This window comes from Corvus cornix, chromosome 1, assembly GCF_000738735.6.
Source record: "Corvus cornix cornix isolate S_Up_H32 chromosome 1, ASM73873v5, whole genome shotgun sequence".
In the NCBI taxonomy this organism is placed as follows: domain Eukaryota; kingdom Metazoa; phylum Chordata; class Aves; order Passeriformes; family Corvidae; genus Corvus; species Corvus cornix.
This window is the reverse complement of record NC_046332.1, coordinates 76,909,824-76,934,506: the sequence shown is the minus strand read 5'-3', so window position 1 is coordinate 76,934,506 and position 24,683 is coordinate 76,909,824. Positions and strand designations below refer to the sequence as shown.

The window sequence follows — 24,683 nt, the reverse complement described above, 5'->3', positions numbered from 1 at the left end:
GCCTGATCCTCTGGATTGAACACCCATTAGTGACTGGAGTAAGCTGAGGTACCCTTGGAGCATCAAAAACAGAAGCACCTGAATTATTCTCTCTTCTTAAAGCTGGTGTTCACAGCATATCTGCCCACATGTACACTGTCGCAACAGAATTTCATGGTTCAGTAAGGTAGATTGGTATCTCAGTAAGTCTGTGTACTTTGGAGAACACAATGGTGTATCCCTGGCCAAATGGAATTCCTAAACTAAGATTAGGTGTTGCAAATGTCTAATGATTACCTCCATCACTGAATTTGCCAGCGTAATTTATATTAAATAAAAACTGAAATTTTCTTTGTGGCCACAAAGACTGCACAGCATTTATCACGGAAAAAACACAATTCAAAACCCTTAGAGGGAAGAGGAATAAAAGCAGAAGGATCTGATGTGGTCTGTAGCTGTAGGAATGATTCTACCTGCATGATACAACAGATACTTTCATTGAAAGTAAGAACTTCACCTGACATTAATTCAGTTAAGATACCTGCAGGAAAGCGTACTCCCGGCCTTATCCTTGTACTGGAACATGGTGTTCTCCTGCACACGTCAGGAAACTCTCATGAAAGATCCACACCTTCTCCCGTTGGAGTTAGCACTACGCTCAGTCCCTCGGGCTCCCCTCCATCTCGGCAGGCAGGAGAGCCTCTGCAGCCCCTCAAGCTCCCCATCCAGCTCGGTAGGCAGGAGGGCTCCTGCGACCCCCAAGCCCCCCTCCATCTCGGCGGGCAGACGGGACCCTGAAACTCTCCAAACCTCCCATCCATCTTGGCGGGCAGACGGGACCCTGAAACTCTCCAAACCTCCCATCCATCTTGGCGAGCAGGCGGGCTCCTGCCCCCACCGCACCGCTGCCCTGCCGCGCCGCCCGCCCCGCGCCGGCGGGGACTCCCCATCCCGCTAAGAAGCTCGCTGCTCCACAGGTTTAAACGTGTCGTCTTCGGTGACTGCGTGGCAAAACGTGCCTTGAATTTCCAAAGGCAGCCTTTCCAAAGCTTGTTGTAACTTCCCTTGAATTTTACAAAAAGGAAGAGAAAAGGCTGCTTCTCGGTCGGAGAGGCTCGGAACGGCACCAAGACAAAGGACATCCCGCCTGGGCATCAACATCTGCCGGGCAGGTTTCAAGGAGCGAGACTCGGCGAGCAGCGGGGGAGCCCTCGCCTCCCCGGCCGCCGGCCCCTCCGCAGCCGCCACCCGTGGGCTCGGGGCAGCGGGGCCGGCGCGGGACGGGCCCAGCGGGGGCCGGCGGGGCGCAGCCGCCCGCCCGCCGCGGCACCGCCGCTAACGGCCGGGGCGGGAGCGGCCGCAGCCCCGCCGCCCCTCCGCGCCCGGCGGCGCCCGCCGAGCCCCGCGGAGCTGCAGCCCGAGGTGAGCGCAGGAGTCTCCCCTTCTCCCCCCACCCCGGGCACAGGAGGGTGGCGGAAGGCAGCGCCCGGCGGGGCCTCTCCCCGGGGGCAGGCGGGAGGGAACGGCCAGGCGGCCGCGCTCCGAAGCGGAGCCGGAGGTTTTGGCAGGCAGATGGAGCCCGGCTCAGGGCCTGCCGCAGGCCCGGCCGTGCTCGGCCGCCTCCCGGAATGCCGGGCCCGGGCCTGGCCCGCGGGCACCGCCGCGGCGAGGCGCCGCTTTTCTCCGGTGCCGCCCGCCCCGGCGGGGAGGGGTGGCCGGGGGAGCAGGCGGCGCCTCCCCTGACCGAGGGGGCCTCGCGAGTGGGTGATGACCCTGAATTCCTCATGGGCACAACTCCCAGAATAGAGTAAATCCGGCAGAAAAAAAGGAAAAAGAGATCGAAAAGGGCCGCCTCAGTCCTTCCGTACTTTTTCTATCTCCATCGAGATACCTGGGCAGCTTGAGCTTCTTCTCAACTTCGTGGTGCCTCTCCCATCCCTGGCAGTGTTCAAGGCCAGGTTGGATGGGGCTCCGAGTAACCTGGTCTACTAGAAGGTGTCCCTGCCCACGGCAGCTAGTTGGAACTAGATGGTCTTTAAGGTGCCTTCCAACAAAGACCATTGTATGATGTATAGATGATGTACCGCTGCAAGGTCACATTCAGTTAAAGCGGGTTTAGTTGGAGCAGCATGCAAATTTGTATGGATATTCCTGACTAGATATGTTGGTTGAGGAGAATAAGCTGTCCTCAGGCTTGGTTTACTTTGCTGGCTTTAAATAATGTTTGGTTACTTTTTTCTAATTAAACCCATGCATCTGTCAGTGAAAGGCCCATATTTAATGTGTGCTTTTTCAGGCTCCTTCTGCTTAACACACAAATTGGTAGCTTGCAAAACTCACTTGTTTTTTATGTAAAGAAATTTCTCCTATGTCAAATAGATACAGCACATATGAGGCTCAGATCTTTGTGAGTTAGATTTTGTTACGTGTAAATTAACAGTTCCTTTGATTAGAAAAAAATATTCAAATACCTGTTTTTCAAGGTGTTTTAAAGAATTTGAGGCATGAACATTTTAGACAGTAGCCAGTATTTCAGCATTTTAAAAGATCTAGCTGCTTATAAATGTAAGTGTATTTATACACTAAATCGAAGTGAGTCTGTGTTATATTAGAAATAGCTCTGAAGAAGATTAGCAATATATTTTCTTACTTCAGGACTCTGAGCAGTGCAAAGCTCAGTGGTAAACCAGGCAGATCTATATTCGATATATATATATAAAAGTTAAATAGATTTCTTTGAAGGTAGCAATTTGCTGGAGACCCTGTTCATGGAAAAGGCGGTGGCAAAAATGTCATCCTTGCAGGAGAAGACTGCAATGTTGCAAATATCACACAGTATCTTTCTAAATTAAAAACAAGTGGCATGGTAAGTGATGGAAGAATCTGAATGGAACTGAATCTTGGGTATTGCAGTAAAGTGTGACCAGTAAGCTTAAGGTTCAAGGTCCAAACAGCAACAACCAACATGGAAACTACATAAAACTAGAAGCTTGTAATTTGTAAGGATGCTTGTGTTGGTGCATGTGGCAACATTATTGGTATTTTCATGGAAGTAGTTCTATTTGTGCTTAATGGTAGACATGTTACTGTTTATACTGGAGAGGGCAATGTTAAAAATGCAGATGAGAGGTGAGGTTCACTACACATTCCTAGGAGGTGAAGGGAGATATTAAGGGGTGATCTGAACTATGTGGAGGAGCTGAAAGGGAACAGAGGAGGCCTAACAAGATGGTTGGGATCTACAGTATATGATCTGTGAGAAGTTGTTGAGGGAGCTGGGCTTGTTTAGTGTGGTGGAGAGAAGGAAAAGGGACACTCTAGTAGTGGCCTACAGTTACTTGAACAATTGCTGCAAAAATATTCAAACCATTTTTTAATCTTGGTCACAGCAGATACTGAGTGAGATATTAGGAAAAATGTTTTCATCAGGAGGAGAGCACAGACATGCAACAGGTTGTACGGGGAGGTCATGGACTGTCTGTTCATATTAAATGCCACAAGTGATGTGAACTAGTGTCCGGCAGAAATTTGGAGTGGACAATGATCATCAGAGGTCCCTTGAGAACATCTCTGTGAGTCTATAATATATGATGTCGAGGAACCTATGGAATGGAGTGTATGGTCAGATATGTATTGCATGAATGTTCTTGGAGAGATACGTATCTAGGAATGACCAAGAGGATGAGAAACTGAAATATGTGTGGAAGAGACTGAAAAGTTAGGGAGGTATAAATGGCAGTAATGGTATAAATGGAGGTATACATGGCAGTAAGGCAGATGTAGCATAGGGGACTTGAAATACTAAGAAATGGTAACAGGAAGAGCAAGTTTCTGGAGAAGAGTGGTAAGGATGAGTGAGGAAATAGGGTAATTTTGTATGATGGAGGAGAAAGATGCTCCTGCTTAGAAACAGTCTTTGAAGCAACTGAGCAGGAGCAATGGAAACACCAAACTGGGGAGTACTGGGAATTGTGGTGGGGCAGGGATATAGGCAGTTGGATTGCCTTGAAGAAAGTATTTGGGCCTGGATGGTGAAGTAGGTGATGTACACAAGCCATGAGGTGCTTCATGAGGCTGAAGTGTTTGGGATCAGTAGAATGAGACAGGAATGAGAGATGTGGCAATGTTGTAGGGTTGTGTGGTTGCAAGAGCAGGTCTGGTGTGTGGTGCTAGCAGGCAGAGGTATGTTGATTTGATGAGTGAGGAGAGCATGTGGAAGAAGAATGCAAAGTCTGTGACTGTGTTAAGGTGAGGAAGGTATTCAAAAGCACCCAGCAGGAGGCTGGTGTGTGGGAGGGGTATGGAGTTGCACTGGAGAGATTGCACAGAGCTACCAGCTGAGGGACATGAGGGTGCAGCAGCGTGAAGCAGATGTACAGAGAAACGACATATGTATGTATGCTGATGGTGGGGAGGTGACAGGTGCCATCACATCTGGGAGAAAGATGAGTAGGCGAGGCTGGAGAAGAGCATAGGACAGCACAGGGGTAGAGGAGTGTAAGTCATGGTGGTGTGTGAAAGGTTTGAGTCAGGAGCAGCACGGAGGAGACACAGGGTGGGGAGGCACGTTGATGCAGTGAACGTGCGAGCAGGGTGCCATGTACAGACTTCACAGAAATGAAGGGAACGTGGAGAGAGAAAGCATACGCTGTGTAGCTGTGTTAAGGGTGCATATACATAAGAGCGGAGCCGAGGAGATGTTTGTTGATGCGAGTAGCGTGTGGAGATGGTAAAGGATACGCTGCGTACGGTGCGCGGGGCAGGGGGAACACCGGGACCGGCGGGAGAGGGCTCCTTAACGCGGCGCTGCCCGGAGACTGCGGAGGCGTCGTGGGAGGAGGATGCCGGGAGGGAGAAGGGGACGGGATTTATGCCGAGCACGGAGCCGAAGGGCCGTGGGGCGGGGAGCGGCGGGGCGGGCGGGAGGGAGGGAGGCGGCACAGCGCGGCGTCACTGCCGCCTCCCCCTCGCAGGCCGGGGCTGCTATAGCGACGCGAAGGACGCCGGCGCCGAGCGAAGCCGCAGGGACGGAGCCCGGACATGGTGAGCGCCGTGACGGACGGGCGGACGGGCGGGCGGCGGGGCGGGGAGCGCCGGCCCGGGCTGAGCCGTGTCTCTCTCCCGCAGCCCTTCTCCCAGCGCACCTACCACCCGCCGGCGGCCGGGCCCGGCGCAGGGCCGGCGGCGTTTCCCGCTTTCCAGTTCCGCGCGCGGCACGAGAACCCGGACTGGCGGCGTCTGAGCACCGTGGACGTGGAGCGGGTGTCGCGGGAGGGGGACGTGGCGGCCCTGCAGGCGCACCTGGAGCATGTCACCTTCTGCAGCGCCGAACGGGAGTGCTGCCCGCACTGCCAGGGCCCCGCGGACCCGCTGCTGCTGAAGCTGCTGCGCCTGGCGCAGCTCTCCACCGAGTACCTGCTGCACTCCCAGGAGTACCTCAGCGCCCAGCTCGGCAGCCTGGAGGAGGCCCTGCGAGAGACACAGGCGCAGCGCGACCAGCTGGGCAAGGAGGTGGCCCAGCGCATGCAGGAAATCCAGGGGCTCAAGGAGGAGTGCCGGCGGAGGAAGAAGATGATCAGCACCCAGCAGATGATGCTGGAGGCACGAGCCAACTACCACCAGGTGAGAGGAGAGGGCCTGGTGGCCCAGTCACCCACACCTTGCCAGCTCTGAGCCTGCTGGGATGGGTGGCAGAGCAGCCCCACTCTGCTGGGGTACAGTCGCTTGGTGGGTGAAAGGCTGGAACTGCAAGGACCAGTGACCTTGCAAAGGGAAGTGCCTTGCTTCCACTTGTTTTCCGTCTGTTTCAGAGACTCTTGGGAGAGTGCTACATCATCTTTAACGAATCCTCTTGTTACAAACAAGTGGTCTTTACTTTTGGATTTGCTTTAGATGTATCTGAAATGTCAGATACACACACATACAAAACCTGTGATAAATATATTACTACTTTGTGTTGCTCTCTGTCTTGTCAACTGCATGGTCAGAAAACACACAGGGCAAATACATCAGAACTGATGCTGAGCAGTAATGTACTGTCTGCAAGTAGTCACTGACCTGCACTGATGTTCTTCAGGCATAAAGTTTCTACTGGTGTGTGTGACTCAGAGGTGACTCAGGCAAGATGGTAAAGAGCTTCAGTGAGTTAGCTCAGCTCTGATTCCACAACAATCTGTTCCTGAAGGGTCTTCCTTAGGAGCCTTACTACGTAGCTGTTCTGACTGACAGTGTCACGGCACTGTTTTTATTGGGAGGGTTTTTTGTCTCACTACAGTGGTGTGGTAGTTTAAGTATTTTTCAGCTTCAGCATTTTCCAACAGGTTTCAGGAATGCAACTTTCATCTTCAAATGTAATCTGAAATCTAAAGAGTACACTGGACACAGACTTGACATGATTTCAGATTGTCTCTGTATGTTTAAAGTTACAGGCAAAGTTCCAATATTTAAGACATCAACTAAGTTGGCTCAAGGGTTTATGTAAGGGAAAAGGTACCTTATGCCCCGGGAGTAGAACTGTACATATGGCAAGGTTCATGCATTCAAGTATTAGTCTCAAGGACAAGCTGCTGAAATGGTATTATTTTAAAAAACCTTTATACAACTTACAAAGCAGTTTGTCTGTCCTGTGTTGCAAAAGAAAACTGATTGCATGTGTCATTTTATGTGTAAATTTAAATAATTCTCATACTGTGATTTCCAAATATTATCAAGTCTTATGGAAATATTTGTAGTGTGCTGCTGTCTCTGTGGAAGCTGAAAAACATGGTAGTGAACTTGTCTCATTACTAATCTGTTCAATGGCATTTGCAGTAAAACAGACATGGAAATCTATTTCCCATTTGTAATTTGATTTCATATAAAGTAAACTTCTGACCTTCCCCCTTTCTTTCTTCTCTGTTAGTAATTTCTTTTCTCTAGAAGTTATTTAAGTTCACATGAGAAAAATGAGTTCAGGGAATGATGTTCAACAATACCTGAAGTTCCTACAGTGTTTTCAGGAGTGTGAATGCCAGAGATAAACTGAACTCTTCCTAGTGTTTGTAAATGCAGGGTAGCAGTGTGATCAGTAAACAGTAGCTGTGTGATACTTATCTGTACCATGATATTGCCTGATCTAGGTTGACAGACAATGGGGGTTTTACTGGTGTTCCTGAGAGGGTAGTTCGGATTCCATCCCCTCAAAGTCCTGGATGTTTTGCAAATATGCCTGTTACTTGCCTCTTTTAGTGGAGGTACACTTTATAGTTAATGTAAATTTGTTTAAGAATTCAGATGTGATGCCTTTAATCCATCATCAATATAAGTTTAACCATGAAATGCTGCTATAAAATGGTAACTGATACCTACAAGTCATAAATTTAAGACTTGTTGGTCACTACCTTCATGTGAGTAATACAAATTTAATTTTAAATAATATTTTTCACTTTTTTGATATTTTGTTCAGAAATCTTACATTCTTATGTACAATGTAGGAATAAAGTGATGTTGTGGTTAACACTGTGAAAAGTAGTTGCAAGAAGTGTTGCATAATTCAAAACCTAAATATTCCCTATGTTAATCCTGTCTCCTGCAGTAAGAGTTTGCTTTCACTACCAGCAAGTCAAACTGACATGAAGTTTGTGCTTGAATGGATAACATTATTTCACAGCCAATTTAATTCTGTAAATCATGTGCAATCTGTTGCACTGTAAGCTCCCTCTTGGTTGGCAGTAATGCTTTGCTGCCGTACTATATCACTTTATTTTGGTTTTTTATTAGGTCTTGCATTTATTCAACAGAATTTGTCTTAATTATTCATGGCTTTAGTGTTTGCTGAAAGGTGTGTTTTATAGGTTACCCAACTACCAGTGGCAGCATTTTAAATATAATATGAAATCTGGGAATTTCATATAATCACAGAATCATTTAGTTTGGAAAAGACCTCTGAGATCATCAAGTCCAACCTTTGACTGATCATCATGGCACTAAGTGCAGTGTTCACTCATTTCTTGAACACCTCCAGGGATGGTGACTCCAGCACCTCCCTCAGCAGTCCATTCCAATGTTTAACCACCCTTTTAATGAAGAATTTCCTTCTGATGTCCAACCTGAACCTTCCCTGGCACAGCCTGAGGCTAAGTCCTCTTGTCCTGTCAACAAGAAGAGAAGAGGCTGACCCCTGTGTTATTACAACTTCCTTTCAGGTGGTTGTAGAGTGATAAGGTCTCCCCTGAGCCTCCTTTTCTGCAGGCTAAACACCCCCAGCTCCCTCAGCTGCTCCTCATAGGTCTTACCCTTCAGACCCTTCACCAGCTCTGTTGCCCTGCTCTGGACACACTCCAGCACCTCAATGTCATTCTTGTAGTGAGTGGCCCAGAACTGGACACAGGATTTGAGGTGTGGCCTCACCAATGCTGAGTATAGAGGGACAATCACTGCCCTGGTCCTGCTGGCTACAGTACTGCTGATACAAGCCAGGATGACACTGGCCTTCTTGGCCACCTGGGTACACACTGGCTCGTGTTCAGCAGCTGTTGACCAACACTCCCTGGTCCTTTACCACTGAGCAGCTTTACAGACACTGCGCCAAGCCTGTAGTACTGCAGGGGATTGTTGTGGCTGAAGTGAAGGACCTGGTGCTTGGTCTTGTTTTACGTCATAAAATTGGCTTCTGTCTGTTGATCCATGCTATCCAGATCCCTCTGCAGAGCCTTCCTGCCCTCTGTAAGATCAACACTGCCATTCAGTTGGTGTTGTCTGCAAATTTACTGAGGGTGCACTCAATCCCCTCATCCAAATCATCAATAAACATTGAACTGGGCTGTCCCCAACACTGATCCCTGGGAACACAGCTAGTGACCAGATGCCATCTGGATACAACACCACCACAATCTCTGGGTCTGTCCATCCAGCCAGTTCTTAACCCAGCAAAGAGTGCACATCTCCAAGCCACGGGCTGCCAGCTCTTCCAGGAGAATGCCATGGTAGATGTGTTGAAGACTTTGCCGAAGTCCAGGCAGACAATATCCACAGCCTTTCCCTCATCCACTAGGCAGGTCACCTGGTCATAAAAAGATCACGTTGGTCAGGCAGGACCTGCCTTTCCTAAACCCATGCTAGCTAGGTCTGATCCCTTGGTTGTCCTGTATGTGATCACACTGAAGATGATCTGTTCCAGAGCATTGCCAGGCACTGAGGTCAGGCTGGCAGGCCTGTAGTTTCCCAGATCCTCCTTCTGGCATTGATTATGGTGACAAGATCTTGAATCTGTTAACTTGGTTTCTTACAGTCATATCACACCGATAAGGAAAAACGACTTATTTGAATGCCTGTGGTTTGTTAAAATGTCTTGATTTGAAAAAAAGTAGAGATAGTGATGCCATGATGATTTTTTGCCTTTTCTTTTATACCCCTTTTATATACCTTCTGTAGCTTTTTGTATTGTTAGCGGTTTTTAGCCTACATTCTTAGACTTATTTTGTTAAGCTAGGAGATTAACATCTTAGAAGCCTTGTAGTTAGGGATCAGAAAGCCCCAGACACCAAGGTCCTCTCCAGAACACATTTTGTAAACTGAGATAGGACCATCCAGGGGGAGATTCCTCGGGGAGGGGGGCTCACTCGAGCCTCTCACTGGGGAATCTTTGATAGATATGCTAATTAGTAAGACCTATAATGATACACCAGATCTTTTGTGGGTGTGCATTGCGGTGTGCATTTCAGCGCATTCCACCTGGACGTGTGCACCTAAGGATCCTTAAAATAAATACCGAGGTAAAACCCCTTTTTCCCTTCTAACCGTGTTTGATTCTTGATTTTAAGACCAGGAAAAGGCATCAACAGAGGTAATGAATGACCCTAAAGTGGTGAGGGGCCCTCATGCGTAGTCTTGAAGTATGTTACAGAGTTTGTAGATGTAGCTTCTGTCCTTGTACTACCCGTCTATTTTTAATATATTCTGAACATTAGTAGAATGTACTTTGAAGGTGAACAAAAGGGTATTTTAAAAAGGGTGGGATCCAAATTTGACTTAAAATTTAAATTCAAAACTAATAAGTAAATTATAGAAACAGAAATTGAAACAACTTTGTACTTCAGAAGGATTCTAGGTAGCATATTAATGTAGCTATGTACCTTTTCTTACAAAATTGTGTACTGTTACCTCCCCGTGGTTGAAATGTCTGAGTATTTTACATATCCTTTGAGTATTGCCATCTTACAACTCATATGCTCAAACCCATCTTTATTGGTTTTTTTCCAGCTGTGTGGTGCTCTACTTTGTGGTGTTAAATGAATTTTGAGAACACCTGAGCTGCTAGTTGGCTGGAGTCTGTATATTTTGCTGAAAAAGGTTGTCATACCTTTCCCTTATAGTTCTCTACCTACATATATGAGTCCTTGTCTGTGGTTTATATCTGAGTTTGAACTTGCTTGGCCAGAGTCTTTTTTGTTCAGTTTGTACAGTGCCTAGCACAATCAGATTCTTGCCCATGACCATCACTGTGAAACTTTAGATAGCACAAATGTACTGATAACTTTACAGAAATTGGGTACCATGTGAATTTTAGTCCTTATTCTTGTGAGATGGAATTTATTAAAGTTACCTTCTTTTGACATATGAGCAAAATGTAATAACCTGTTAAAAACCTTAACTTTATTTGCCAAAAAGATGTTACTAATCTGTTTTTAACTAGCTTTTTTTTTTTTCTAGTGTCCGTTTTGTGAAAAGGCTTTTATGACGTATTCTTTTTTACAAAGTCACATTCAAAGGCGTCATCCAGGAGAGTCTGAGATCGGTATGTGCTTTAATGTTATCAAAAAAATTAAGAGAGGTAGTTTAGAAAAGTGTAAATATAGTGAGGATGTGCAGTCCATGATTTTGTGTAACTTGGAAGAATATTTTTTACTTTCCATTTTTAGGTGGCGGATACCAGTTTGTGTGAATGCAAGTGCCACTGACTGATTAAATGTATTGGGCAACATATGTTTCAGTCTCTGGAAAATAGTTAACAAAAACCTGTGTGCCATATTTGCAGCACCTTTTCGAACTAGCGTTTCCATTGAATACTTCAGCCAGTTGCACAGTTCAGAGCACAATTTCTCTTTAGGCATGTATGTTCTAAAGGTGTGGGTAAAATGAACAAGTTGCACTAAGGAAAATAAAATTTGTAGATGTATATGAATTTTTAAAACATAAATAATCCACCCTGCCTGAAATCAGTTTGAATTGGCTCTCCTGAACTAAACTGACTGTAAAATGTAGCAAGAAACTGTTAAGAACAGTCTAACTTCATCTATCTATGATACTCAAGGTTGCTTTACCACTAACTTGCATACTTTTTCTCTCTTCACTGGAAGATGTTTAGTTTGAAAAACAATGTTCTCAAAGTTTCTTACATTCATATCTAAATTCTTTCCTTCCTGCTAGGCTGCATACTTATCGCTAAGGACTAACAAGTATTGACAAGTAACAGTGATTACAAACAAGTTAGGAAAAAAGGATCATTTGAGAGGAGAAAAAGTGGGAAGGATCTAATGAGGTCTGAACTGTAGCTTGTCAGCTGAATAAAACAGCAGCAAGAGTGAAAGGGGTCTGAGTAAGCACCTGAGGAAGTGTGAATATACTGGAAGAAGAAAGAAGCTCTTGGGCACCTTACACTTGATAAAAATGACAGTGGAAGATGCTGCAGAATCAGTTGAAGTAGTTGTTGTAGAAAAGGATTAGCCTGAAATGGCTCTGTAGGGGAAATACCCCATGCAGTTATTTCTGGAATAATATTCTGCATTGTGCTCAGATTCCCAGATGATGGGCCAGTAAATACTTGGTAAATTGATGAAATGTTTCACAACTGAAGATTGTTGTGACTTGTGCATATTTTAACATTTTTCGTTTGATATTCTCCCAATTCTTTTCACATAAATAATTTGTTGTATTCCTAGTGGACTCCTTACAAAAGTTATTTAGAATAAATGTCACCTAAAAGAATTGAATAAGTGAGATTCACTTTGTCCTTCATACATTCTTTTTATGACCCTGTGTTGGCTTAGATTCCTTTGAAATTAGATTATAGAACACTTTTTCATGTAAATATTTCATAAACTGTTTCACATGTCAGTAGTACAAGTATTTGAGGATAAGTTAGCAGTCCAGAGAATATATGTATTTAAAAGCATCTATGGAGAGTCATGGTAGTGGGAGGGAAAGGGGTCTAAGAAAGTCACACTTCATGAAGATGTTACTGAAACACTAGAAATGTATTTGCAGTAAGTATCACAGTTCCAGAAATTGCAACAAACCTTTTTAAAATCTGTGTTTCTTTCAAACAGAACAGAAGAGGAAAGGAAAGATAGAAAAATTGCAGGATGAGATTGAAAACCTGAAGGAGCAGTTGCAGCTCACCAAGTCCCAGTTAGAGTTTGAACAACAGGCTAATTTGGCCAGGTTGTCTAAGGTAATATGTACTAAGTAATGTGAATGTCTCAAAAGAATTAGCGCTTTGAACTGTGTTCACTCAACCCAGAGAAGTGCTGGATTTCCCTACTTTGAACACTTTCAAGATTCAGCTAGACAAGGATATCCTGGAGGATAATCCCTTCCAACCTGATATTCAATGATTGATGGTGATTTTCTTCCTTGTTTTCAGAGGAAACCCTGATCCTCTGTAAAACATGGAGTGTTTCTTTCCCTGAACTCAGCTTCAGACTTCTCTTTTTCAGTCCTCTTGTTCCCCCTTTCTTGGAACTGTTCAGCTTCCATTTTCAAAAGTACTGAATGACCAAATCAAAAGCTGGTTGAGTTTCACTTAGGAGTGCAGGTACTGTCAGAATAATGGGCCGTGGCCCTATGTGGACATGTGGAAGGTATTCTACTCATTCATTCTGTGCGTAGCTTTTGAGAAGTACATCTATAACATATTCCTCCTGCCCCTGAAGCATTGTTTATGAGATGGAACTTGGAGTATTCATAAGAGTGCAGTGTAGATTTTTTGGTGCCTTGGGGGCCTCTTTTGAAGTCACTTGTCTTAGCTGAGACTCCTAACTGCAAGGGGGACTACCTGAAATGTCCTGAAGCTACAGTCTGCAGTCTTACACAACAGGAAGCTTTCAAAACTTCTCTTTTTTCTGCAATGTCAGGGAAGATAGAAATGTGAAGTGTGACTGGATACAGTTTGTCTGCCATTACTGACATCCACTGTCAATTCGGGTGTCATAATGTTACCGTCTTTTGATTGAAACAACAGAAGATCTTTCCCATGTTGGGGTTTTTTTAGAACTACTACTGAAGGGAATTTGTATATAAACTGCCATGCTTCCTATTATTGGTCCCTTCTGCTCCTTCATGATGAAAGGATACAGATGATCCTATTCTTCCTAGTTGTACAGTGATTGCATGTTATAGTTAGGGAACAAATTCAGAGTGAATGCTGTGATGCAAGATGTGTTTCCTAAAAAAATATGTATGTCCTGGGCAGTGAAATGCAGAACTTTAAACTATTTGAGATCTATATAAAAATGCATCACTATGTAATGGAATGGTTGAAGCAATCTAACAGATAAAGTGGGGTAAATGTATATGGGGATAAAATGGTTCTAATTGGGTTCTGAGCTGAGTGCTATTACTGAAGGGCAAGATCTAAGCTTGTGATACATAGTCCTATGGAAATATTAGTAGCAGGTAGCAAAGAAAATCAAATATTACCACTTATTCTGAAAAATCCCTGTGCAAGCCACAGCCTAAATACAGTGTATGAGTCTCGTACCTTCATCTCAAAAAGGACAGGACAGAAATATAAAAGTTATGGAGATAGGCTACAAAGATGATCAGTCAGTATTTAGAATGACTGAGTATGCTGGGAGTTGACAGTCTGAAAAAGAAACAACAGGTTGACGAAGATAGAGGGTGAGATACCTGTGAAGTCATGAATTACACAGAGTAGCGATGAACAATTCCCTCTGTGCTCCAGTTCAGGGCTCAGAATCCTTCAAATGTACCTAGCAGGAGCTAGATTCAAACAACAACAAGAAAAGTACTTGGCTCTTCATGCAGCTTGTGGAGCTCGTTTGCAAAAGGTGATGCAGCCACAGGGGATGACTGCAAAGTGTATGAAGAGAAATGTAGTGAAAGTTATGCAGTTAATGAAGGTCACAGAACTTCAGGCTGAAGTTCACAGAACTATCAGGCTGAAGAAGTCCTCTGAAAACAGTTGGCAACTTGGAGACTGAAGGAGAACATGCACGTTTGCTTGCCCCAATATTAATCTTCTTACTTACACACTTAATGCCTTTGTGAGAAACAGGATGCTGAACTAAGTGGATCTTTGATATGACCAGGTAAGGTCATTTGTGTTTTATTCAGTGAAAAATAATGAACTGCCAAAACTTTTTGAAGCATACTTGTTTTGCTAGCAAAATGTATAGTTTGCTACCCTCAAATTCTTGGAAAAACTGGTGGTTTTTATGTTTTTTGATGTCACAATATTTCCCAAATATTGAAAGCGACTGCGTTCCACATGTAGTTTGGGAGCTTGTGTTTGTATTGAATGTGAGGAAAAATAACAAATAATGTTTTTTTAACAATTTCAGGAATGTGAACAGCAAAAATCAAAAGAAGAAGAAATCCTACAATCATTTCATAAATGGAAAGATGAGGAAAGAGAGAAATTGGCTGATCAAATAGAAAAAGTGAAAGAGATGTTTATGAAAGAGCTTAAAGAGTTATATTCAAGAAATTCAACCTTAGAAAATGTAAGCAATTTAAATTTTCTAACATTTTAAGGCATGAATCCCTTACAGTAGATGGCAGTGAACTTCACGTATTTGAAATGTGATAGTCGTTGTAAAGGTCTTCCTACAGAACTCTAAAAATAATGATTGAATGGTAGCCGTAGCTATATCTTTGTGTACTGGTATTTTATTAACATAATTTCAGGTTTGTGCTTTTTGTAATTTAAAGGATTGTTTTAGAAGAATGATTGATCTCTTCAGCAACTGTGTCAGTTTTTCTTTACTCCTCAGCCTTTGAATGCCTGTTTATGGATTAGTAGATATTGTTGTGGTTGCTGCAGGTTAGGTATCCTTATGTTAATATTCTCATAAGTGTCATGGAGGAAGCTAACCTCTGCATTATAGTCCTGACAGAATTTGTGTGTTTTCAATACATGCTTTGGAAATGCTCCCTAGGAAGGGAACCATAAAACTATGGCTGAGAACAAATCTGCATGGCATTACCAGAGTAGCTTATATTTTGTAGCTGCTAGGTCCTGTGTACTTTTACAAGTCATATTTATGTTCGATGTAGCTACTATTAATTATGTGAAATTTGATAAATGCTGAACTCATGAGAAATGGGAGAAGTACCTGATGCAATCTCTGCATAACTGTGTTTAAAGAAAATTTTGTATTCCTCCTCCCTTCTATTAGCAATTGTTAGAATTACAAAAGTCCAATACGCAACAAAAATCCAATTTAGGAACACTGAAAGACAGCCATGAATTTACAGAGGAGAAACCTCAGCGTCTTCAGGATCATCCAAATGTGGTTAGATTTCTGGACAAACAGGTAACACTGTAACTTAATGTATTGCTTTTGACAGATTACTTGTGTTCTTTTTATTTTTGTTCATCTCTGAGTTGGATATGAAATCCATAAGTAAAATTTTCATTCTTCTCAATGCCAAAAATAGCTGTTTTTAAAAATTTAATACTATTTAATCCTATCCAGATAATGGCAAGCAGGGATTTATTTTCTTTATCCTTTATAAATGAAGTAATTGTTATTTATATATTTTCTCGTATTATGATTAAATATATCTATCTTTGCCAAATATGGAGGCAATTCAATTCCAGAAGTCTCTAATAATTAAAGCATTTATGTCTACTGATCTGTGAGGCCTCTTACTGAAAAATTGGAATATTCCATTTCCCAAGATGAAAATTAGGAAACTTCCTGACAGGATTTGCCAACCTGTGTCTTTTTTTTTTTTCATGGTTTTTGGGATGTGGAGGTCTTTGTTTATTGCTGGTATTATACAGAAGTTTGGTCACTTCTGCTCAAAGATGTGCAAAACTTAGTTTTGCTTTATGGGGTTTTTTATTTCATCAAAGAAAATCGGCTTTGCTCTAAAACTCATATGTTAATATTGGGGTTTTGTCATTATTATGCAAAATACATTGCTAATGAGTGCTCAAAATTACATTATTTAGAGGGAAAACCCCCTGTTCTTACTACTCTTTTTGTTAATACACAGATTAATGCATGTCAATACATCAAAATGCTTGTGTATTTCTCACTCACTGTGACTGCATATACAAATCAAAGAGCAAATACAGTTTCTAGAGTGATTGGTAGGAAAACCACACTCAGATATATAAATCATGCTGATAACTGTTCTGGGCATTAAGTACTGCATTACTCAAATTTCATATAATCTGTCATCTTTGTGGTATTTATGCTTTATTTAGAAAAATAAAGCTGCATATATCGAACTAAGTGTGTTGTTAACAAGAATTAACATGGATTTCCTCTATGCAGGAAAAAAAGTGGACATCTTTAGTACAAGCCCTCCGTCATGACCATGAGACAGAAAAGTCTGTGGTAAGTGGCACAGCAAACCGCTTACGCCTAAAGGAGACGTTTTTCTTATTTTATTGCCCTCTCAGTAGTTCTTGATATGCTCTAGTACATCTGCTAGATATCAAGAGTTTGTAAGAGTGTGTCCTCTTAGCTGTATTTATCATCTCGGTGTTTCATGGTAGGATCTTGGTGTTTCAGTTAAGGCCAGGCTTGAAACTGAATTTATCATTTCAGAATCTGACAGAAAACTGAAACTGTATCTGTATTTTGAAGAGTTTACAGCTGATTCTGTGACCACTGTATTACACAGTATTTTCCGTGTTACATGGGTAGGCTGAATAGTTGAGGTATGACTTGCCAACATGTAGCTTTCATCCACCCTGTACCTGCTGCTACCATGGACCTATGGCATATGTCTCAGTCTTCTTTTTCTCTTCTCTATCACTTCTCTATTGCTTTTTCTGTTGTAGCTTTCTAATCCAGAATCTGTGCAGCTTTTCCAGGAAAAAACACCATGGCATTTTATTTTGCATCAGTTTATATATTTTACTATACAAAGCTTTATTCCTCAGATTTTTTTTTTATGTCTGCATTTCTTTTTAATCTCTTTCCTGCTTTGTTTCTCTTGCTTCTTTTCCTTTCATTTTCCTTTCATCTGCGTGACCATGTAAGAACTGAGCAGATCATAGTGGTCTGACCAATGCTTCTCCTCCTCTGGCAAGAAAACATTGGGGAGGAACCATGGAACAGTCCTCAAAAAGGATGTAGTTAAAGATACACCCACATACAGTGCAAGAATAGAATAAGGGAGGAGTAATGTAAGTATTACTTTTGGGACGGTGCACCTAAATAATATTCCTTTTCTTCCACATTCAGAGTTAATATACTAGGTTTATTATACAAATTCACATATCACCTCTTTAAAGAATCATTATTTGACACTATTTATAATTAAAACTTTTTAATAGGTTTATACACTTTTTCCTGCAATCTTATTTTTAGGCAATCTCAGCAATGTGTTTGTATGTCTTCTTCTTTGTGTTGAGATTTAGGTAGTCTTCCTTGTGTAATTAAAAAGTGATCCAGACAACTGTTTTATAATACATACAGAAAGTGTCTAAGTTAAAAGTATCTAAGAGTGACATTTGCTTCTTTAAACTTTATAGCATTAAAATACTTTGTATAGTATTAATATGATATTACTTTTCTTCTGATTGCTTTCTAGCTACTGTCACAGATTGAGACAATTAAAACATCAGCGAGAGAAGACCTGAACAAAAATAACATCTTTTACAAGAGGAAGATAGAAGAATTGGAGCAGAGGCTTCAGGAGCAGAATGATCTAATTATTAATCAGAAGACTCAGGTCTGTTTTGTGAAACACTCTTGTTTCAGAGAGCACAGGACACAGAGAAACACTACGCTGGCATTTGGTGTTGATGTATCTCTGATTGCATGTTTAATATTCACAGTTTGTAGTAGTATTGCTGGAGTGTTTTGGTTACCCTTTGGAAATCATGTTGAAAAATAAGAGTAGGTCTGGAAAAGAGACGCAGGAATGTAAACCAGGAATTAAAACACATTTGAGAAAGACAGGCTTAATAAACCAAAAATTTTTTATAGTGAAAAGGATTTAATCTGCCACTAAATAATCATAATGAGATCTAGTGTTTGAAATCTGAAAATACATTACTTCTCACACTAGATATGAAGTATCATATTCATTACTGTGAAAATAATTATTTAAAATATTACCATGTGAAATATAACAACACCAAGTGCCAGATTCTCCACCTGGGATGGGGTAATCCTGGTTATACCCACAAATTGGGGAACAAGAGGCTGGAGAGAAGTCCTGCAGAAAGAGATGTGGGGGTTTGATGTGGTGTCAAGTCGAATATGAATCAGCAGTGCCCTGGCAGCCAGGAGAGCCAACCTGAGAGTGTCCTGGGGGGCATCAGGCACAGCATCTCCAGCTGGTTGAGGGATGTGATTGTCCCACTCTGCTCTGTGCTGCTGCGGCCTCACCTCGAGTCCTGTGTGCAGTTTTGGGTGCCTTAGTATAAAAAGGGCACTAGACTATTTCAGTGCATCCAGAGGAGTGCAAGCAAGATGGTCAAAGGTCTTGAGGGCAGCTTAGGAGGAGCAGCTGTTGTTACTTGGCTTGGTCAGCTTGGAGAAGACAAGGTTGAGAGGTGATCTTATCGCAGCCTCAAGGGAGGCAGTGGAGGAGGAGGTACTGATTTCTTTGGTGCCCAGAGATAGTACATGAGGAAATGGGATGAAGCAGGAGAGGTTCAGACTGGACATTAGGAAAGAGTTCTTTGGTTGGGCACTGGAACAGGCTCCCCAGGGACGTGATCATGGCACTAAGCCTGTCAGAGTTCTTGGAATGCCTGGATGATGTTCTTAGGTTTAAGTTTTAGGTAGTCCTGTGAGGAGCAGGGAATTGGACTTGATCCTTGTAGGTCTCATCCAGCCTGATACAGTCTATGATTCTATGTTTGGGAATGAATTGTTTTTGCCTAAAATAAGGTTTTGTTGAAACATAACTGTAGATTTTTTGAGGTGATTGGTGGGTGAAGATCTGAATAGTCTGGAGTTTAGACTATGGCACGATTATGTGGCCTATTCCTCTATTAGATGGAGTTCTTTAAGCATTCTTTGTAATCAACACCTGATTTTACACATTTTGCTTGAGATCAATGTTAAACCTATACTTGAATGCTTAAAGAATGGAAAGATAAATGATAGCTTTTATATCTCCACCTTAACAAATTTGATAGCTGGAGAAATGGACGACTTAATCATAGATGAATTTCCTTCAATAAAGTGACCTTTGAAAGATAAAAATATGACCACAGATGTATAATAGGTTCAGAGGGATCCAAATTTGGTATTTGTGAAATACAGTTGTGCAGATCTACATTCTCAGTTCCTGGAAAATAGAAGGGTTTGAGAAATAGCAAACACTTTTGCAGAATACAAACTTAATGGACAATAAATAGGAGCACTACTGGCTATAACCAAACTGATAAATAAAAGAGGATCAGAGTCCAAAATCTTGTGCCAACTCCACGTGACACTGACTGTGTGTTTGCATGAATTGTGTTCTTCTCTTTGGGGAACTGGAGTGCAGAATATTGTTTTAATGATATAGGATTCACAAGTTTCCTGTTTTCTTTAGATCACATTACAGCCAGCGTGTTTCCTTTACTCTGTCAGTTCAGTGCTTGTACTGGGGTGTCAAATACACAAAACAATAAAGCAGAAAGGAGAACTGTTCATGCATTTAAAATCAATGTGTAATTAAACACTCCAGTGTTTCCCCAGAGTGGAAGCTAGGCTTGCAAAATGGAACATGAATTGCTGAGGAAGAAAGTATTGAAACTCTAAAGTGCTAAGTGGCCCATAAGTCTGTTCTCATTTTACTTTTTAACTTGTAATAGCAGGATATACAAAGCATGAGTTCACATTAAGACAAAAAGCATTCATTAAGCATGAACAAAATATACATTGAGCACAGAAGTAGTATTTTTCTCTCCAAATCATAACCAATAATTTCTGTTATGGAATGGTACTGAAACTAGGTATTTTATGCTAAATGTTCATTCTAGATATTGATCCTTTACATTTGTATCTATTAATGTATCTGTGTTTTCTCCTTTAGATAAAAGAATTGTCCACAAAACCATCTCCAAGTGTTAAAACATATGGTGGTGAGTACAAACTGTAAGAAAAAACAGACTTAGTTTCTGATTTCTGCAGCCTGGCTGAAACAAATATAGACATGAACTTGACTAACAAAATACTGAAATAAAATCAGTACTGGAAATGTATTTGTTTTTCACAGGGTACCTACCTGTTTCCATGCCACGATTTACAAAGATCATGTTTTGTAGCTGTAGAGACTTCTAATATACAAAGTTGATTGCTTGAGTAGTGAAGAGATGTGAAATAGAAAACTCTATTTTGTATTACATAAAAAACTTCTGGATTTGCTTTATGAAGTGTAATTTTAATTTTTTTTTTCATGCTTAGCTGTCCTTAGGCTGCAGAACTCACAAAAGGGAAAATACTGAAAGAGTAGACAAAACTGATTAACTTGTCAGTTAAGACACAGATGTTCAAAGAATGTTAGAACTCTGATATTTTTTGTCTGTGCAATGCTTTAACATCTGAAGTCTATTACAAATAGCTAAACCTGATAATAGTGTTTTAGGATGTTATCCTGCACCACAAACACCCATATAGTTAATGCTGCAGTTGCAGTGACTTGAAGTGAGTTTATTGCAACAGGTGATGACAGGTGAATTCATTCTGATCCCTGTTTGGAAACCATTTTGCTGTACTAACAAGGGACTGGCTTGGACTGATTCAAACAGCAGGGAGTAGGTTTAGTTTGAGGAAGGCATAGTAAGAGCGTGGCCATGTGGCTTTTTAACTGTAGCTGGTCATACTCATTCACACAGAAGCACAGACAAGTAAAAGTCCATGGCACACAGGCAAATTTGCTCCTAACCCCAAGCTGATCTGAGGAATGTAGGATTGAAGTGCTAATTCACTCCAAGGCAGCACCCTGTATGTGGTCTACAGACGTATGAGGGTTTGCACTCATTGATGTCAAGTGTGTATGCTGCAGATCCTTTCTGGGGATTACAAGCCTCAGTCAAGCTGGTCTTGGCTAAGTAGCTTTGGGCCAAGACTTCTCTGTGACACAAAGACAGCATGCACTCATGACCAAAGAGATGATCCCATTCTAGTTCAGTGATGATTTAATTAGTAGTTTCTTTTCCTGATTCTAGAAGTGTTAAAATGGTTAAGCATATATAGAGATGTACTTTTATGTGTTGAAGGAATGGTTTTTACTTTGTAAATATTTTGTTTATTTTTTCCCCATTAATGTAAAAAAACGCCTATTTTATAAATATGATTAAATATTGCTACATCTAAGAATCTGTATTTGTTACTGTTTACTATAATACAATTCCATTGGTTTTTTTACTATTATGCTATTTTAGTGAACACTCCTGTAGAGCGTCTTCAAGAACCTAAACCAAGTCCATCAGTTGCCACACATGGTAAGTTTTTTTTGATAGGTCCAGATCCAGTACTTTCAAATCTAACATTCTCTCTTCTCAGATATGTTGCTTGTCAAATCATAGCTCTAAGAGTAGTTATATTGAAAGATCATCATTTGAATTGCTTTGCTGTATGTCAGTGTTGAGAATTTCTATGAAGTAATTATAAGGATGCACTACTGAGAAGAATAAATGAAAAACAAATAAAAATATTTTGAGAATATTTCCTAGCATGTATGTTATTGAAGCACTGAGATGAAATTTACTGGGGAAAAAAAATGTTTTCTAATGGAAAATATGCTTATCTGATATATGCATAAACTGGATACATACATGTATCTACTGGAATTCGTATAAGGAAACATGTGGAGATGTTTGTTTAAAAGTCTTGAAATACTGTATTTCCCATGTGATTTCAAAAGGCATGGAGTAAAAATACGGAAGAAATAATCAAAATAGACAGTTATCCTGTCCTAATTCTTCCAGAGTATACCTGTAGTTATGTATAGGTCATTATTTAAGTATTCTAACTTGCGACATTGTGGTATCCTTTAGAAGGGGAGTGGGGGGTTGGAGCTATATTTACATTGTTTTGTACTTTGTGAAAATAGTTTGGGTTTTTTTAAAGCAGTATGCAAATTAATGGACAGTGTTGTTACCATACCAATATTCTGCCATCAATTACTTCTTTATTTTCATTGTAAAAGGAAAGTAATGAAAAATGAGCAAGCAAAATGTTTAGAAACAGTTTATTAATTTGAATTATAATTAAATAATGGGTTTTTCTAATTGTTTTTCTTAATTTTTAAACTTGTCACAGGGAGACTAAATGGAATTTGTCTGTGAAAAATGTAGATAATTTTTCTTTTTTGACAACTACAAAAAGTTCTGAAAATGCATCTGTGGAGAAGGGGCAGTATACATCAAGCTTTCGATGACTTGATGAGGAATGAAAAACTGATGTAGTGCTCATTTCAAAATATTTGTTATGACAAGAATTATTTTAAAAAGGAAAATTGATCATATTATTGCTAATTACTCTATGGTAACATTTTTTCTTTCTAAACTATGCAAGGTTTAGCAGTTCATTGCTTGTAGCTTTTTAAGCTAAATTATATGGATGAATATTATGTAGACAAAAGTAAGAATATATTAAGTATAGAGAATTAGTAATAGCACTTTAAGCAATTAATTCTTTTTCATTTAAGCCAGCCTCATTACACCAAAACAGTAGTGCTGGTTCTGGCTAAGAAATCTCATGGCATGTAGCTTAGCAATTGCCCTGAATTTAAGAGCTACGTTTTATGAAGATCATTGCTGCTAAGGACTTAGCCCCGAAGTTGGTGAAGCATTACTTACTTGGTGCGTTTGCTTTCATTTGTACTGAGGACAGAAGCAGTCCTGTGAACATTAGTATTTTTTGTACTCTGACAATTTAAATCAGCTCGTTCAGATCTTTCATGATTTCTTGCTGCTTCAAATATGAAGTTTATGACATCTTGTGAAACTTCTCAAGATAGAAAAGGCTGCTCCTGCCGTTGATACACAGATTCACCATCAGTTTATTATGAAACCTCAAAGAAGGTGTTCCCTTCAGATTCCTTTGCTGATTACTATTTTATTTATCTCTGCAGGTCTCTCTGTCTGTCCCTTTTCTTCCCTTCTGGATTTTTTTTAAACTTGCCCTACCTAATTTTCTGGAGGTTAGCAGAAGTTATGGTGTCTTTCCCGAAGTTTTCAGGACTCCTCAAGGGATTGACTTACTGAATTAAGACATCATGGCTGCATCTCATGCCTTTATGAAAATGAAAGCACTTCCTGGTAACTCCTGTAGACAAATTTATTCAGCACAGATCATCTTATAATTGCCTGCATATAAAATATCTTCATTCTTTTTTTTGAAATTAATTCTAGAAAAGGCTCTCTAATGAGAACTTAAGTACACTTTTCAAAGCCGCTCAGAAGCTTTTGCATCCTAATATTTGTTCTGCACATCTTAAATCTGTGTTATGAAAAGATACCCAAGTTACAAATGTGAGTTATCTTAGGTGTAAAGTAAGAGAATAACTATGTTAGTCTGGTGTTTTTGTGTTAACATTCCTGACTTGTGAGAGCTGGTAGAGCTCCTTGAATACCATCCTGGCAGACCATTCTTCTGTCCATTTCTGGGCTATCAGTAGGGCTTTGTGCAGATACAACTTAGGTCTTACTTTCAGAGATTACTTCAGTCTCACAAAAAGGCAACAGATTAATTATGATTTAGTTTTTTGGATTATATTTTTAAATTAGGTTTTGGCTCCTATATTACTCTTGAAATGTTGATACTTGTTCAATATTTAATCTTTATTAGGTGAATGATATTCAGTGGAATTGAAGACGTAGTTAAAAAGCAAAGCTACCAATTAGATTGTCCATTAAAACCTGTATCTCAGTCTACAAACATGGTGTGGACCAAGGCTCAGCTACCACTAGGGACATAGCTGAAGCATGTGAGGAAAACTTAGTCAAAGTACTTACTCCTCCTAGACAGTAAACAGAGAAAAGGGGCACCTTCAGTGTTTGGTTCAGGTGAACTAAGATCTGAATGCTCTTTGAAGTTGCCTGTATCTCTTCGATGACTGTAGAAGGAGTCTGAGGTGACTAGGCTCCTAACTTAGAGGCCTCAGGTAAGTGTCCAAAAAATATCATTCTTAGGAATATTGGTTTAAAATTAGTATTTCTGCTGCTTATGTGCAGTATGTGGCTTTATATTGATTAGTTAGGAAAATAAAACACATGAAGTGCATTAATTCAAAAATAATGGTCCAAATTACAGGCAGCTCTTTGTATGTGTAATTTGAGTGTAAATTAAAGGAGTATATAATGAGTGTAGCCATGGCTTACATTCCTTACACCTTCAAGAAATGCAGTAGTTTACAAAAAACAATTTTTACATTTTTTCCTAAGTTTTTACCTTGCAAGTGCAAAGTGCTTACTGTAGATGACACTACACCATAGATTATTTTAATGCTTCTGTTCAGGCTAAAAGTTCTTTAGCATTTCATATTTCAAAATAAATGGATGGGATTTGTTC

The 24,683-nt window shown here is 40.9% G+C and overlaps 1 protein-coding gene across 3 annotated transcripts in view; it reads left to right on the top strand.

The window, feature by feature from the left end:
• The first annotated feature begins 1,346 nt into the window (after nt 1–1,346).
• DZIP1 (DAZ interacting zinc finger protein 1) overlaps nt 1,347–24,683 on the top strand; it is a 40,627-nt gene continuing 17,290 nt past the window's right edge. For all 3 annotated transcript variants that reach the window (XM_039557020.1, XM_039556960.1, XM_039556903.1), the window contains exons 1-11: nt 1,347–1,401; nt 4,953–5,022; nt 5,107–5,601; nt 10,669–10,753; nt 12,285–12,409; nt 14,541–14,702; nt 15,378–15,515; nt 16,488–16,550; nt 17,755–17,895; nt 20,200–20,248; nt 21,551–21,610. In XM_039557020.1, the coding sequence (XP_039412954.1) occupies nt 5,020–5,022; nt 5,107–5,601; nt 10,669–10,753; nt 12,285–12,409; nt 14,541–14,702; nt 15,378–15,515; nt 16,488–16,550; nt 17,755–17,895; nt 20,200–20,248; nt 21,551–21,610 (1,321 nt within the window). In that variant the 5' untranslated portion in view covers nt 1,347–1,401; nt 4,953–5,019. The remainder of the gene's footprint in view (nt 1,402–4,952; nt 5,023–5,106; nt 5,602–10,668; nt 10,754–12,284; nt 12,410–14,540; nt 14,703–15,377; nt 15,516–16,487; nt 16,551–17,754; nt 17,896–20,199; nt 20,249–21,550; nt 21,611–24,683) is intronic.